The sequence below is a fragment of the Leopardus geoffroyi genome, chromosome B3 (assembly GCF_018350155.1).
Source record: "Leopardus geoffroyi isolate Oge1 chromosome B3, O.geoffroyi_Oge1_pat1.0, whole genome shotgun sequence".
Classification (NCBI taxonomy): Eukaryota; Metazoa; Chordata; class Mammalia; order Carnivora; family Felidae; genus Leopardus; species Leopardus geoffroyi.
In genome coordinates this window covers 48,829,827-48,845,206 of record NC_059337.1, presented here as the reverse complement: position 1 = coordinate 48,845,206, position 15,380 = coordinate 48,829,827, and the positions used below count along the sequence as shown (strand labels likewise).

The window sequence follows — 15,380 nt, the reverse complement described above, 5'->3', positions numbered from 1 at the left end:
TGAAAAGACAAGATACTATATGATTTCAATTATATGAAATTTTGGAAAAGGCAAAACTATAAAGATGGTAGAAAGATCACTGGTTGCTAGGGGCTAGGGGATGGAGAGATGAAGAGGCAAAGTTTTTTAGTGCAGTAAAGCTACTCTGTATGATACTATAATGGTGGATAGATACATTCCATTATAAATTTGTCCAAACCCATAGAATGTATACCACCACGAGTGAAAGCTAAATTAAACTACAGACTTCGGATGATAATGATATGTGAATATGGTTTCATTAATTGTAAAAATGTATCACTCTGATGGAGGATATTGATAATGGGGAGGCTGCATGTTTCAGGGTAGGGAGTATATAGGACATCTCTGCGCCTTCTGCCTATTATTGCTATGAACCTAAAACTTCTCTAAAAAATAAAGTCTATTAAATGAAAACAACATGTATTGAGAGATTTGGAATTCTTTAGTTTACAAACTGAAGAGAAAGGACCTATCATCTTATGGCTAGAAACTGACTCTAACAATGACATAAAGTCAATAAAACAGTGTCTGAGTCACTATTTTCAATGAGGGATAAAAAGTAATAAGGCCGCCTTCTTTAGAACTACCATTTGTTGCATAAGGAGTGGCTTGTGGCCAACATATAGGACTTCCTAACTGCTAATTATCTCCTTCTGCTAATTTGCTGTATAGGTCTTATTTATTTCTTTTGTACATCTAATATTGATGTGTTTTTTTTCTCCAAGAATATGCATAATCAAAATTGAGTATAAGGAAAAAGAATTGTGCTTTAATTTGTGATACAGCTTTGAAAAATACTGTATTCCTTTGAAAATATACCTTGATCTTTGATTTAGAGTCTTATGAAGAAGTCCTTCCCCAGATTTCTAGTCTGTATTTTCCATGGTTGACCCTTAAATGGCATGGGTTTGAGCTGTACAGGTCCACTTAAGTGTGGAATTTTTTGGATAAATACAGTACAGTACTGTATTTTCACTTCCTTATGATTTTCTCAATAACGTTTTCTTTTCTATAGCCTACTTTACTGTAAGAACACAGTATACAACATATATAACATATAAGATATGTGTTAATATACTATTTATTGAGAATTGACTATTTACTGTATACTGTAAGTAGTTAAGTTTTGGGGGAATCAAAAGTTATACGCAGATTTTCAACTGCATGGTGGCTGGGGAGGATCAGTGCCCCTAACTCCTACGTTGTTTAAGAGTCAACCGTGCTTTCTATTGTGTTCTTTTCATGTATTTCCTATTACTTAACTGTTAACTTGGATTCTTAAATTTATATATGATTCAGTTTGTACATATATAAAACAACAAAATATGTTACACACTGTGGTACTTTATAGTTTACAGTGCACCGTCATGTACTCTCACAATATTGTAAGGTAGATAATAATAGCTCCCTTTTACTGAGAACCAACTATCTGCCAAACAGATATGAAATTTTCCATCCTCAAGACAACTCTGCCAAGTTTCATAAATTTCATATTTCATAAACATGAAATTAAGACTCAGAAAAGCATAAGAAGAATAAGAGGAATTAATATAACTAATTCATTATAGTGTACATTTTCACTCTACTCAGGGATGAGGAAGGTGGGTATCCTAGATGTTTAAACCCTAAATGCAGATTTGTGGTGATTAAGATGGAGGTAAGGTGTACTTTAGGTGATAAACTCCAGCTCCTAACAATAACCTTTTAGTTCTAGGTTCCAAAGGGAAAACCTCAGTTTTATTGGTAACAAATATATTATCAAAAATTATCTGATTAAAGAAACAGAAAATCCCACGACAAATAATTGACATGCTCAGCCCCAAAGCGAAATGAACATCATAAAATAGATGAAGAATTAGACAGACACAAGTTAAAGGAGATGTACCCATTTTGAGCTATGTCATTACTAAAATGACCTCCATGCCTTTAGTAGAGATCCAGTCAAAACAGTTTTAGAACTAGTGTTAATTTTTTTAAGTGTGAAATTGCACGGTAGCTTTATATATTTAAAAGGTCCTTAATCCATTACAGTTGCACTCTGAAGTGTTTATGGTAAAATTATATGTTTCATGGGATTTACTTTTTAAAAATCCAGGAAAAAAAAGGAGGGGAGAATATGGATGACATGATTGACAACATGTTGCTAACGAAAGTAGGAGCTTACTGGGGGCACCCAAGGGGCTCATTGTATTATTCTTTATATTTTTGTATGTGTTTGAAATTTTCCTTAATAAAAAGCTTAAAAATAATTGAAAAAAAATAGGTAGTTTACAATCTTTTAGGTAGTTTACAATGGTTATTGAAGAAAAAGAATATAAGGAAATTCATAAACAGTGTTAAAGGAGATAGAAACACACAGTACGTGTTATTTGATCAATAAAATTAATCAGAAAGAGCAAAGTCATTAACAGTGTCAGGTCACAAGTCAGAAGAATAGAAAAAGAAATATTTGGAAGATACACTGGTTGTCTAATAACGTGTTTAAATAATAATCCCCAAACTTAGCTTTCACTCAACAATGGCAATAAGAAAGGACTTGACCCGGACTCTGTCAGAGTGTAAAAGTTACTCATCAGACTGCAGTCAGCTCAAGTGGAAACTTTCCTTTAGACAACTCTTCTTTTTTTTTTTTCTTTATGATGCTATTTTTACTAGAATAACCTGCCCCAAGCAGCTTTATCCTGTAGATTCCCCCGCTGTACGGTGGGATGAAAGTCCTTGGCTAGTGATGTAGTAGAAAAGTGCTTTAGAATATATAACAGACCTGAGTTTGGGTCTAAATATGACATTTACTAAATTTACGATCTTGAGTAAATCATTTTAACTTTCCTGAACTTGTTCCCTTATTTCTAATACGGAGATACTCATTGTCTCAGAGAGTTTTTTGAAATGTGATATACAATATGATGTTAACTGATTTAAACTTTCACAGATATAGGGTTAAGAGTTTTAAAAACGATGTAACAGGATTTTCTCCAAGTTAAAAAAAATCATAGTTAACATTTCAAGTTCAAGTGACAGTGAGCATCCAATATTACATTCCATTAGGAGGCCATGACCATCACCTCTTCCTTTCGTCCTCTATCCAAACACATTTTTAATAGATCTATTGTCTTCCTCAGGGTGATAATCATGTGTATTACATTTAAATAGATTGCCAAGAATGCAAAAGGTTAGGAAATATGTTAAGGAAACCACATATTCCATTACAAAGAAGGTTTAATTTAGCCTTTCTGGAAGAATATTCACTTCTATAATATACACAACGTATATTCAGACAAAGGTATGAAAATCAGGTACCTCACTTACTGTAATTTAACTAAATTAATTACAGTACCTTAAGGATTTAGTAAGTAAATATCACTTTTAAGGCATGGTTTTACCCTGAACTAACTCAGTTTCAGAAACTAAAACAATCACCTTCATTCATAGTTTATCAAAACCATAGTTTATCACTATAGAACATAACTGGGCAATCATGTGAAGTTTTCTCTGTGGGGAAACACACTAGCCTCTGAGAAAAGACCTCTAGATACTGACAGTCAGAAGTCTCCCAATGATGAAGCCTCCCAGTTTAAAGGCCCCACACAATTACAGAGCCTCCTGATCACTTGGTCGTGACTCACTCTGAAATATGAACAAACAGCCAAGGTTCACCAGACACCTGAAGGAAAATGTTCAATAACAAGGAGAAATGAAAAACAATAACAGCAAAGTGACCCAAAGGAACAAGAGACACTGTAGCACTCGCAACAAAACTTAGAAAAAGAACTTGAAGTAAAATATTCTCAAAGAAATAAGAGATTGTATTTATAAAACAAGAATAAGAATAGGGAATAATCAGAAACAAAGACAGAACTTTAGAAATTAAAATAACCAAAATTTTAAAGTTAAGAAGAGAGGGAAACTTGGGGGAAGTCTTCCAGAAAGTAAAAAAGGAGTTGAAGAAACAGAAAACAGGAGAGAACAGTAAATTATAAGAGCAATGCAAGAGATGCAAACTTTGGCTCATAGGAATTCTAGGAAATGAAAACACAGAGAAAAAGGCAGAAAGGAAATCTTCAAAGAAATTAACCTGATTTTTAACACAGGCACATGTGTTATCTTGATAAAAATTATATAGGCAATCACGTATATCAGGATTTAGGTGCTCACCTGCCTAACGTAGGTCTATGGACATTATTATATATTATACTGTTGCACTCTACTTGTTTTTTTTTTTAATAGATTATGCTGTCTTCTCATCTAAATTGTAAATTCTTCAAAGCCAGGAATAATATTTGCCACTTAGGGCAGGCACATATTCTATTTCCGATAAATACTTGTTAAACTCATTTGCTTTGAAGATGATTTTAGTTTCCAGTAAGCTCTGTGACTGTTTAAGAGGGTTCAGTCTTTCAGCCTCGGTACAAAAGGTAAAGGTCATTCTTAGCTAAAACAGTTACTTGAAACCCCAGGAACAACTCTGAGAATCTAGATCTCACATCGTTTGGGAAGAAATCATTTTACTAAACAATGATAAGTTTAAAGTTGGTCAAACAGCCTTTGTTAAAATACCCTGACAAGTTTTGGCCCATTCAATCTTCTTTTCAGAAAACTTGATCTGAGCCTCCATCCAGACACATAGTTCTACGATACCAGTTCATGGAATATGTAGGCTATGAATCAGACTCTACTGTGGAAACTAATCCTTGAGTCACGATCATAATATTCCATTGGCATCCACCCCAGGGACAAGGTATTCATTTAAGAGTGCCACTCTTTCATGCAAAGGATGAAGCATCAAGTAGTTCCCACTCATCATTACAGTCATCTCTTAAATATCCTAGTTTGGTTATCTATTTGGACAAGGCTGTCTGGTCACCCTCATCTATCAGGATTCTACAGTCATCTCTACTCTCCCAAAGGGTCTCTTAGTTTTGGTCATTAATTTAATAAATATTTATTGAGCGTCTGTTTTGAGTAATGCATTGTTCTAGGTACTGGGGATATAGTAATGGATAAGCCAAAAAGTCTCTGACTTAGGGAATTACAATTGAGTAAAGTAGAACCAAGAAAAGATTACCCATTTGTTTAATCCTTTCTCTAGAATTCTTCTCTGATCAATTCTAGAAAATTTACATTTGTCTATCTGCTTGCTTGCCCATCTATTTCTATCTCCCTTTCTTTAACTATTTTCTTGCTATGCTTCCTTTCCCCCATTTCTTACCCGAAATGTTTAATATCTCATTTGGCTCCCTAAAAGCAGGCTAAGCCAAGAACAGCTACAAAGTCTACAAAAACCCAGCTACTGATAAGATTTCTTAAACTGTTCCAAAGGAAGGACAGTTTCTAAGATTTTCATGTACTGCTTCATAATTAAGAAGTAATATATACTTTTAAGCATTACAAAGTTATGTATACATGATTTCTGCATTTTCTCCTTATAGAGTTATCAAAAGAACAGTTCATAAGTAAGCACTGATTATATATAGTGTTTCAATTCATTACATTAGGCCAGTGTAATATTTAAAAAATTCTTAGTGGGGCACCTGGGTGGCTCAGTTGGTTAAGTGTCTGCCTCTTGATTTCGGCTCAGGTCTCACAGTTTGTGAGATCAAGCCCAGTACCTAGCTCTGCATTGACAGCGCAATGCCTGCTTGGGATTCTCTCTCTCTCTCTCTCTGTGTCTCTCTGCCCCTCCCCTGTTAGCAAGTGCTCTCTCCCTTTCTCTCTGTCTCTCTCTCAAAATAAATAAATAAACATTTAAAAAAATTCTTAGTAGTACCCTGACACTGTACAGAAAAGTATATTGAAAACATTAAAATGTTTACAAAGAGAAAGATAGAATATACTGCTTGAAAAAGCCAAAACATTTAAGAAACATATAACATTTAAATTGAGTATTTTTCAAATCTCATGCCAAGAGGGAAAAAATTAATGTATGCGACAATTTTAAGAACAACATAACCAGAATTACAGCCATTATAAATTTAAGAGACTTCCTTAAGTAGAATTCCAAACATTATAGACTAATAGTTTTAAAGTCTTAAATGAAACTAAAATGTAATCCTGGAAAAATTTAATAGTTAGAATTCTGTCAGAGTCATATCAAAGGTCTTTTATAAGACAGGTAGGCAATCTTGCTCTTCAATGTTTCTTGGTCCAAACAATCTCTTCTATATTACATGGTGTCAGTCAATAATGAGTCTAAAGCTTAAGTAGATTTAAAATTCTTTGCAAATTATTTTGGCCCTGGCCACAGTATACTTCTAGCTCTGCTTTATATAAAAGTGGGAGAAGGACTCATTGGATACGTCAACTATAAACTGTATTACTGTTGGCGTGCCTGGATGGCTCCGTCGGTTAAGCATCCGACTTCGGCTCAGGTCATGATCTCGCGGTTTGTGAGTTTGAGCCCCGCGTTGGGCTCTGTGCTGACAGCTCAGAGCCTGGAGCCTGCTTCGGATTCTGTGTCTCCCCATCTCTTGGCCCCTCCCCTGCTCATGCTGTCTCTCTCTGTCTCTCAATAATAAATAAATGTTAAAAAAATTTTTTTAATTGTATTACTGTTCTCATAAGAGAATGGTCTTCTCAAATTATGTTTGAGAAATTAGCAGTATTGATAGGCCTTAGAAGTGTGTTAGAAATATAGTACTATCAGGCATCCCAGACCTACAGAACCAGAATCTGCATTTTAATAAGATCTTCAGGAGATGTACATGCACATGAAAATTTGAGAAGTACTGGTCCAACTGACAACTTAAGGCTTTTCCAATTGCAATCTTCAAAGCATTAGAAGGCAGCTTGCCAACAAAAGTGTGAGAGAGAAAGGGAAAAAAGGAAAGTAGTCTTGAATAATATTATTTTAGCTATAACATAAAATGTTACACACTCAGCTTTTGTAAGGGGGACAAAAGCTTAAAAAAATATGTTAATAATGTTTCTGTACTTAACAAACAACTGAATTTAAAAGACATTGTCCATTGTACCACAAATACACTTGATGTAAATTGGTTTTTGCCTGGTAATATTTTTCTATTATGGAAAATTACAAAATGTTTCACAGTGTTATGGTTTTGTAACACACCTGCATCAAGAGAAAGCCTGATGTTCCCCCCGCCTGTCACCTCCATAGATATCCTAGAGCCTAACTAGAAACATCATGGATTTACTTGGTCAAGAAGTTCTTTGTTGTTACTAGACCATGAACTGAACTACAAAGTGCATAAGCCAGTTACCTGCTTACCCTTTCACATGCTCAGATCTGCTCTAGTTATATCTAAGAAGTTTTATTAAATCTCAGTGTAGGTAAAATTGCTTTTCAACAATTGTTCCCATGTTGAAAGTCTTCCCTAAAATATCTCACTGAGCTGGGACAGATTTTCTCACCTCTTGTTTTGAAATGCTTTCTTATACTGCTAAGTGTCTGTCTTCATCTGATTATAGTCTTCTGGTCTCACACATGGCAAACAAAGAATTCTGAACCACACACTTGAGCAATACTTCAGGTATTTCCTGGATATGCCGACAAGATCATTGGTTCCCATTCTTAGCATTCATTCACTCCTGCTAACCACCCTGCTGACCTCAACACACAGGCTGGCCACATGCAGGGACTCTGCCTAGCCCCTTCTGCCTGGTCCTGGTCCTGGTCCTGACTTCTCTCGGTCTCGCCAGTTCACTGTGACCAAATGCAAAGGGAGAGGGAACCTAGAAGAGTGAGTCCTCACAACTCCTAGGACATGGTGGGCTACGTATCCTGGAAGAAGCCTGTGACAGAAAGACAGAAATGCCTATTTTCCAAGTAGTGTGTAGCAACAGACCTTCAACCCTGACTTGCTTTCTATGTGGAATCTCTGTGTTTGTTTTGTCTCCTTTTTGGTGGTACAGAGAGTGATGAGAAAGTTAAGAATAACGCTGTTCAAAATGAGCTGTGACTATTCATAGGCAGCATTAAGTTTTCTCTTCTAATGTGTTCTTTCATCTCAGATTACTGAATCTCCATTTCTGGTTTCACTGCTCATGTTCACTTATTCTGTGGTTCAAAGGTGAAAGAACAAAGATATAAGCCCTTCCCCCCCCCCCCCCCCCCTAGAGAACAGGCTGTAATATCCTCATGGACAGAGAATTTGTCTTGTGCATTTACATCCACCCAATACCATGTCTTCTTTATACCAGCCATTAAATACATATCGTGCCTACACTAACTCATGCCTCTTTTATGACATTGAACAAGTCTTTCTGCTTCCTTACCTGTTGCATTCTTTCTTCAACCAGGCTTTCATACTATCCTCCTGAACCCACACTTGCTAAAGTCACCAAGGAACTCCTAACTGCCACATCAGTGGATGCATAGGCTCTGTGGTGCTATATGCTGCCCTCCTTGAATTTTCGCTTGACTTCTGGGCTTCCCTGCTCTCCTGGCCTTTCTGTCCCTCCAGTGGCTCTTTTCTTAGTCTCCTGATTATTCCTTCTTCCACTGTCTTCCCAAAGCTGGTGGTCCCCAGAATTCTGATTTACCACCCACTCCCAACTCACTTTTGTGCTTTTTAGTTCATCCTTACCTAAGGCCTTAACTAACTGGTAATTCCCAAGGTACATTTCCAGCTCTCTCTTCTCTCCTGAATCCTGATTCTGTATCTCCAACAGCCCTACTTGACAGCAGCACTTAACATATGCACTTAACACACTTAATACCACCCTCTTAATACATGAACCTAATAATGCATGATTTCTTCTTGGCCCTCCCAACCTGTCTTTCTCCTGGATTCTCTGTCTTAGTTCATGACATCACCATTCACCTAGTCATCCAAATTAAGAAACTTTGGTTCATTTATAATCCACGGTGTCGTAAGAATTTATCATCTAAAAACATAAAAATGAGCACATCATACACTCTCAGATAGATTTCCTTTGCCTAACTATTGTCGGTTAGCAAGAGACACCCTGTTTTCTCTTCAGCATGAGGTACTACACCCAATGAAAGTCCAACCCACTTCTAGTGTATCATCTCCTCCTACATCCCTGGACTCACTGTGCTTGACTCACACTGAACTATTTATGGTGTGACCCTTTCATGCCTCTAGCCTTGTAAGTGCAGCTGCTTCTGCTTAGAGCAATGATTCTCAACAGAGGTCAGTTTTGCCCCTAGTGGACACTTGGCAATATCCGGAGACATTTTTTGATTATTACAACTAGAGGAGAGGGGTCCTACTGGCATCTAGTGGGTGGAGGCCAGAGATGCTGCTGAACACCTAAGGCACAAGGCAGTGCCCCCACAACAAAAAGTATACAGCCCAAAATGTCAACAGTGCTGAGACTGGTGATCCTTGCTCTAGAATATCCTTGCTTTCTCTGCCTGGTGAACTCCAACTCACCTACCAAGACTCAGCTCAAATGTCACCACCTCTGTGAAGCCTTCTCTACCAACCAGGTCATCTCCTCCAGACAAGAATTCTTGCACCTTTTTTACTTTCTCATACACACCTCTATTTTAGCACATCACATATTAGACTGAATTTCTGCTTGTTTGTTTGTTTACCAGTGTGTCTCTATTACTAGCATGGGAGTTCCCTCAAGTAGAGACTATATTTTATTATCTTTTATTCCCAGGGCTTGGGTGAGTGCCTGGCAAAGAGTAGGCACTCAGATGTGTGCTAGACAAATGGATTAAAGAAATCATATCTATGGAGAAGTAGAAAGTGTTTCAGAAGCAAACAATTCAGCTCCCTAAACAACTCTGAAGTTAACATTACAGTTTCTCAGTTCTAAGAGCTATACATTCACAAGCATACATTTCTTACCAAATTTCTAAGACTGGTCACTCACAATGTTGCATCATGGCTTTAGAGTCAATGTTTATAAACCATATTGGATTTTATAGGAAAGTTTCAGTGTTGTTCAAAATAAATTTAACCAAATGTTTCTAAATATTCTGCTGGAGTTAATAAGGGCAGAGAAAAAAATGGAACTCTAAAACAAATATATATTTAAAACACTTATTTTAGTAAGAACAACTAAATAAATTGTTGAAATGTCTAATCTTGAGATTAGTGTTAAAGGCTTTTGAAATAATTAAGACATAGTTTTTTAAAGTTCTATTACACTAGTCTTGAACAATTTACCTCCCTGGGATGAAGCAACAGAAAATGAAGAAAAAATTTTATAACAAAGAGAATAAAACATAAAGCCAAAGTATGGGATAAAAAACATGCATGTATGTGAAGAATGAGGACATGTACAAACTTGGGCAAAATGCTAAGGTATTTTAAATAATAGGGTAAAAAAATCTCTGAGCATCCTTACAACATAACATGGGAGATTTAGAAAACAATAGATAGGAAAAAATAAAATAATAATGAGTAAACCATTATATAGAGCTTAGAAATATGAAGAGTAATTTTGGTAATTAGATAAAAACTACTTCTTGACTGAGCTGACAAAATATTACACACCATGTTAAAATATCAAATATCTACTTTCAGATCGAAAGTCATTATTTCAGAAAGGATATATAATAAACACATGCTGGTTATTGTTATGTTCTTTGATAGCAAATGAATAAAATAAACATTATCATTCAGACTACAAAGTCCCATTTTCATTCTATTGTAAACACAGAACAGAGCCCTGTTGCAGATACAGGAAAAGTTCTCAGTAGATTTTAAAAATTAGCCATTAATGAGCTGTTATTGTAGAGAACTAGAAACTGGATACTATGCTGCTAGAGACTGGTAGCTAAACACATAAGAAAAGAATCCGTAGACTGTCAGTGCTTTAGAAACCAGGGTCCCTGACCAAAGCAGTGATTTAATTTCATGGCTGCTCAGTACAGATAGCTGACATTACTAAATGCTACTCTAATATCAACTTGTTAAATGTGAATCCAGACTCAGCATATCAGAATACTAACCCAGACTAACTGGAGTCATGGGAAATATTTTGGGAGCTGTTTATTTATAAATGAGTTACAATATACCACTATAATTAGATTAATATATAATTATTGATAAACACAGGATTATTTCTAAAACCCATTATTGTTGCCACTGCTAAATTTAGAAAAAACAACACTAGCATTTTCCTCGTAAAACAACCCTTACCAATCAATTAGATCAATTTAGATCTAGTATATGTTGAATTTAATGGTCACTAGGTTGCTTACCAATACTTTTATAAAGAGTTGTTTCATAAATATTAAATGGAGGAACACTTTAAAGCTCTCCACCAAACTGCACACTTACGAACTATTTATAATCCAATAATCCCAACAAAAAATAGAATCTGCATAAAGCTAGACATTTGGCTGTCACAAAAAAAATATTTAAGTTAGCTTACCTAAATTAAATAAAACTACTAGAAGTGTATATTTTTAGCTATGCAAAAGGCATTTAGTCACACTTTATTAAAAAACATTAAAAATACCTCTTTTTCAAAAGCATCATTAATAACAAACTATAACATTACCGCAAAAATAAACAATTTTAAGGCTATTTCTATAAATATATTTATTCACAAATATTTTGAGGTTAATTATTCCTTTCAGATTAATTATTTCATTAAATGTATAATAAGTTTACAAGGTACATGTAATTCAATTAGCAAGTTATTAATATGTTTCTTTATAGTGTCAGTTCATTGCTTTCTTTTGAGGGCAAAACAGTTTGATGGATTATAATCTAAAAGTTGTTTTTTTTAAAGTTTCATAAATGAAATAATCCTAAAACATAGGTCAGAATTGGAAATCTAATCTTTATTCATCTTCAATAAAGTAGTTGTTTATATTAACATCTGGGCATTTTATTTTATTTATGAGATTTCAAAAGAGAGAAAACTATCAACTACTTGATATTTTATTTACCTAAACCTCTTTGTCCAGATGTTTAAAAAAATTTTTTAATGTAGACATTGAGTGTTATATAAACACAGATAAACAGATAAGGGTTTTTCCCCCCTAAACTATTATGTAGTGTCATCTAGAATTGGTTTAGCCAGAAAAAAATTTTAATTTCCTGGAATCTGGCAAGACTTTACAAATACAGAAAATTTTAAAAATCTACTTAAGTTCAAATACTTTGGAAAATCTATTTAAGTTCAAATACTTTGGAAAGACTCAATTATACAAAGAACTGTTTTGGTTAAGATTCATTAGAGTTAAATTGCTAATATAATAAACACAATTATCAAAATCACAAATTAATAAAGTAACTAGAAAAGTATGGGAAATGCCTAGCAATTGAAACCAAATTCAAAAAATATAAAATTTAAAATTCAATATTGTTGAAAGACTGAGTTAAATTTTAGAAGGCAGTCTTAACTGGTAGCTAAAGGAAAATCTGGGTGGAAACAAAATTCCTGTGGTTAAGGCTATATACAAATGCAAATGCCATTTATCTTTCCTCTGCTTTAAACGTGCAGCATTAAGAGTTTTTATCAATGTTCTAATAAATACATATATTTTAGAGAAGCATTTTCTCTGTGTTCATTTGCAACAATATTTTCACATTTTTATGTAGGTTTTTTATTGTTTAATATTTTAAATAAGCATTCTATATTTTACTTAGTTTCACAATGATTAAGGAGGGAAGAATACTAAATGAACATTTTTGAAAGTGGGAATAAAATATGGAATTAGATATTAAAATGCCATGTTACTGGAGGAAAAAAATACACCAAGGTAAAAATGTTAACAAAATAAATTATTATTTAAAGCTTGTTTTTATGCAACAGAAATGTGTCATGGCCTCAATCACTTTGGAAAGTTTTTTTTTTTTTTTTTAAATGCACGTTTTCAACACTGGTAAAATAACAAATAGAGTTATAAACTATTGGGGGTTCTTCAGATTTACAAATACAAAGATTAGGACTATAAAACACTTGCTAGCTAAGGACCAGGGAAGTACATAAAACTGCTAAGTTATAATAAATTTTAACCAAATAGTCCTTAAAGCTTTTCAGAATAAATTAACATTTACCAAGACCAAAGGAAACTTACCTTACAAGAATGCTTTAAAGAATTAGATAGTTTATTTGTGAAATCTCTGTTACTGTCTCTTGATAAATTATCAACTTTATCTTCATTTCCAGATGCAAACTTTATGAGTAATTGCGATGGTCCCCCCGTAGAACAATTGTGCTTAAGGCTGGATAAACAGGAAACATTTGGATAAGTTCCTCCCAATGAAATACTTCTTTGTAAAACAGCATGATTTTTGTTGATCTGTAAATTTGGTCTTTCCAACTGTCCATTGATATTTATTTGGTAATCTACATTTTGGGAGGATGGTAAACGTGCAGATGTCCTACGCATAAGCTTACTGCACTGTGAATCAGAATTAAGCTTAATTTCTGACATCTCTGGTTTACAATCACCATTTGCTGTTTCACAATCTAACGTAGGTGCTTTTTGTTGGGTGAAATGCACTGAAACACAAGAATATCCTTCAGATGACTTTTCACAGATAGTCTGATTCGGACTGTTACTTGCAATAACAATTTTCTTTTGTAATGAGCCCTTCCTGTGAAGTGGTCGTATGTCTCTTACTTCTCCGGAAGTACAGATTGTTTTAGATAACCGAAGTCCATTGACAGCTGTTGAAAGAAATCCCTTAGCACCAGGACCTTCTTCACTGTGGGCAAATTCACTAGGAGAAATTATAAACTGGTGTGAGGTTTGATAGGATCCTTTGCTCGGAAGAATATCTGTACTTGTTGGAGAAGTTGGTGGGGTATTTGAAGGACTCCTAGGAAAAATGACTAAGGATGAACAACGTTTTAGTGGAATTTTCGAGTTCCTGCTCACTGGCAATTTCATAACTTCTAGTCCGTGCTCCAAGTCATCCTGGACAAAGGGAACGGTACTTGGACTTCTTGAAAAAATTTCACAGGGAGTAGTATTCCTGTATGGCACACTTCTGTTGGAGGTGCTGTCGGAAGATAAATTTCCACCAAGAAAACTATCATCAGTTGGTGGAAAAGTATAACCACTGCTGTCACTGATGATACTGTTTGTGTAGGAACCACCACTTGTGATACTTGTGCATGATCCATAATCACTACCATTGCTGCTGTAAGACCCATTCTCGCTGGTGGAACAGTTACTAAGGCTACTGCTGCGAAGGGCAGAACTGCCTACATGGTTACCATCATTCACAGCATTCAGTTCATTATCAGCCACAGCATTGTTGTAAATACCGTCCTTCAAGACACACATAAATGAAGCATCATCACCATCAGCTAAGACATTGCTAGACTGAAGACATCCACTGTACCTTGTTGGCTGTAGTGAAATCTGCAGACAGCTGCTCTTTTTATTAACGTTTTCAGGTGAAGGAACAGATGATCTTTCCTGAGACTTAACGTTTTCCTGTATTAACGGAGCTAGTGCAGTCTGTCTAGGAGTCAGCTTCATTTGAACAACGTTAGACGTTGAAATCCGTGTTGGTCTTTTGAAGCACATGTGAACATTGTTATCCAGATCATCTCCGGAGGTCTCTGACAAAGGATAAGTATTGCTTCTTCTGGCTGCAAAGTGCAATCGTAAGCTTTGTGCCATTTGTTCTCATTTCCAAACATGTTAAGGGCTGAAAGTCATAACAAAGATCTCTGTCGGGAGACAGGCTAGAAGCAGCTGCACTGCATCGAAGGAAAAAATCATTTGTGGTGCCTAAAAGAGCTCTTAAGTAGTAGTCTTTATCCTAAGTAAAACCTTAGATACCAGATATCATAGAAAGAAAAAGACGACCCATTCCTGAGACTGACGTTTCCAAATATTTTTGAATCGCGTGTAGTCAAAATGCCTTCACTTACAAAGCACTTGATTTCCAGCGACCTTTAAGCTGAGCTCAGCTGCAGCACACTGCCTCAAACACTGCCAACCTTGTTTCAATTATACCTTCTCCAATTTGCATGAATGAGTAACACAAGAACAACAATCTTCTAGCATTTCAAGTTGAAACAGTATTTTTTCACTCCAGCTCTACTAAATGAACATTTAACTATGTGAATCACAGTGCCTATACTTTCTCCAGCAGAGTTTGACCACTAATATTTTTACCCATAAGGATAGAATTACAGGAAGTTGGTAGGAATGAAACCCCATGTAATTGAGTATCAAATCAAGGATTGAATTTCCAAATAGTAGCCAGAGTAGGGAATCTCATCAAGTCAGTTGATGTAGAAAGGCATATATTCTGTTAGTTTTTTTTAATGAGTAAATTCAAACAGTTGTATAAATTTGGAAATACTAAAACTTTGGGGTTCTGAATTAAAACTCTAGCATTAAATCAAATAGATAAGTATTTTAGCTTCCAAAACCCTACTTATAAAAAGTGAAAGCTTAAGGAGAGCAATACAAAATTAGCTTAGTAATACTATTG

At 35.1% G+C, this 15,380-nt stretch overlaps 1 protein-coding gene across 5 annotated transcripts in view; it reads right to left on the bottom strand.

The window, feature by feature from the left end:
• NEDD4 (NEDD4 E3 ubiquitin protein ligase) overlaps positions 1–15,380 on the bottom strand; it is a 137,715-nt gene that overhangs the window by 64,779 nt on the left and 57,556 nt on the right. The window contains exon 1 of one of the 5 annotated variants that reach the window (XM_045449656.1): positions 12,998–15,017. The exons of the other annotated variants lie outside the window; for them this stretch is intronic. Coding sequence (XP_045305612.1) covers positions 12,998–14,557 — 1,560 coding nt within the window. The 5' untranslated portion in view covers positions 14,558–15,017. Of the gene's footprint in view, positions 1–12,997; positions 15,018–15,380 lie in introns of those variants that run through there. 5 annotated transcript variants of the gene reach the window in all.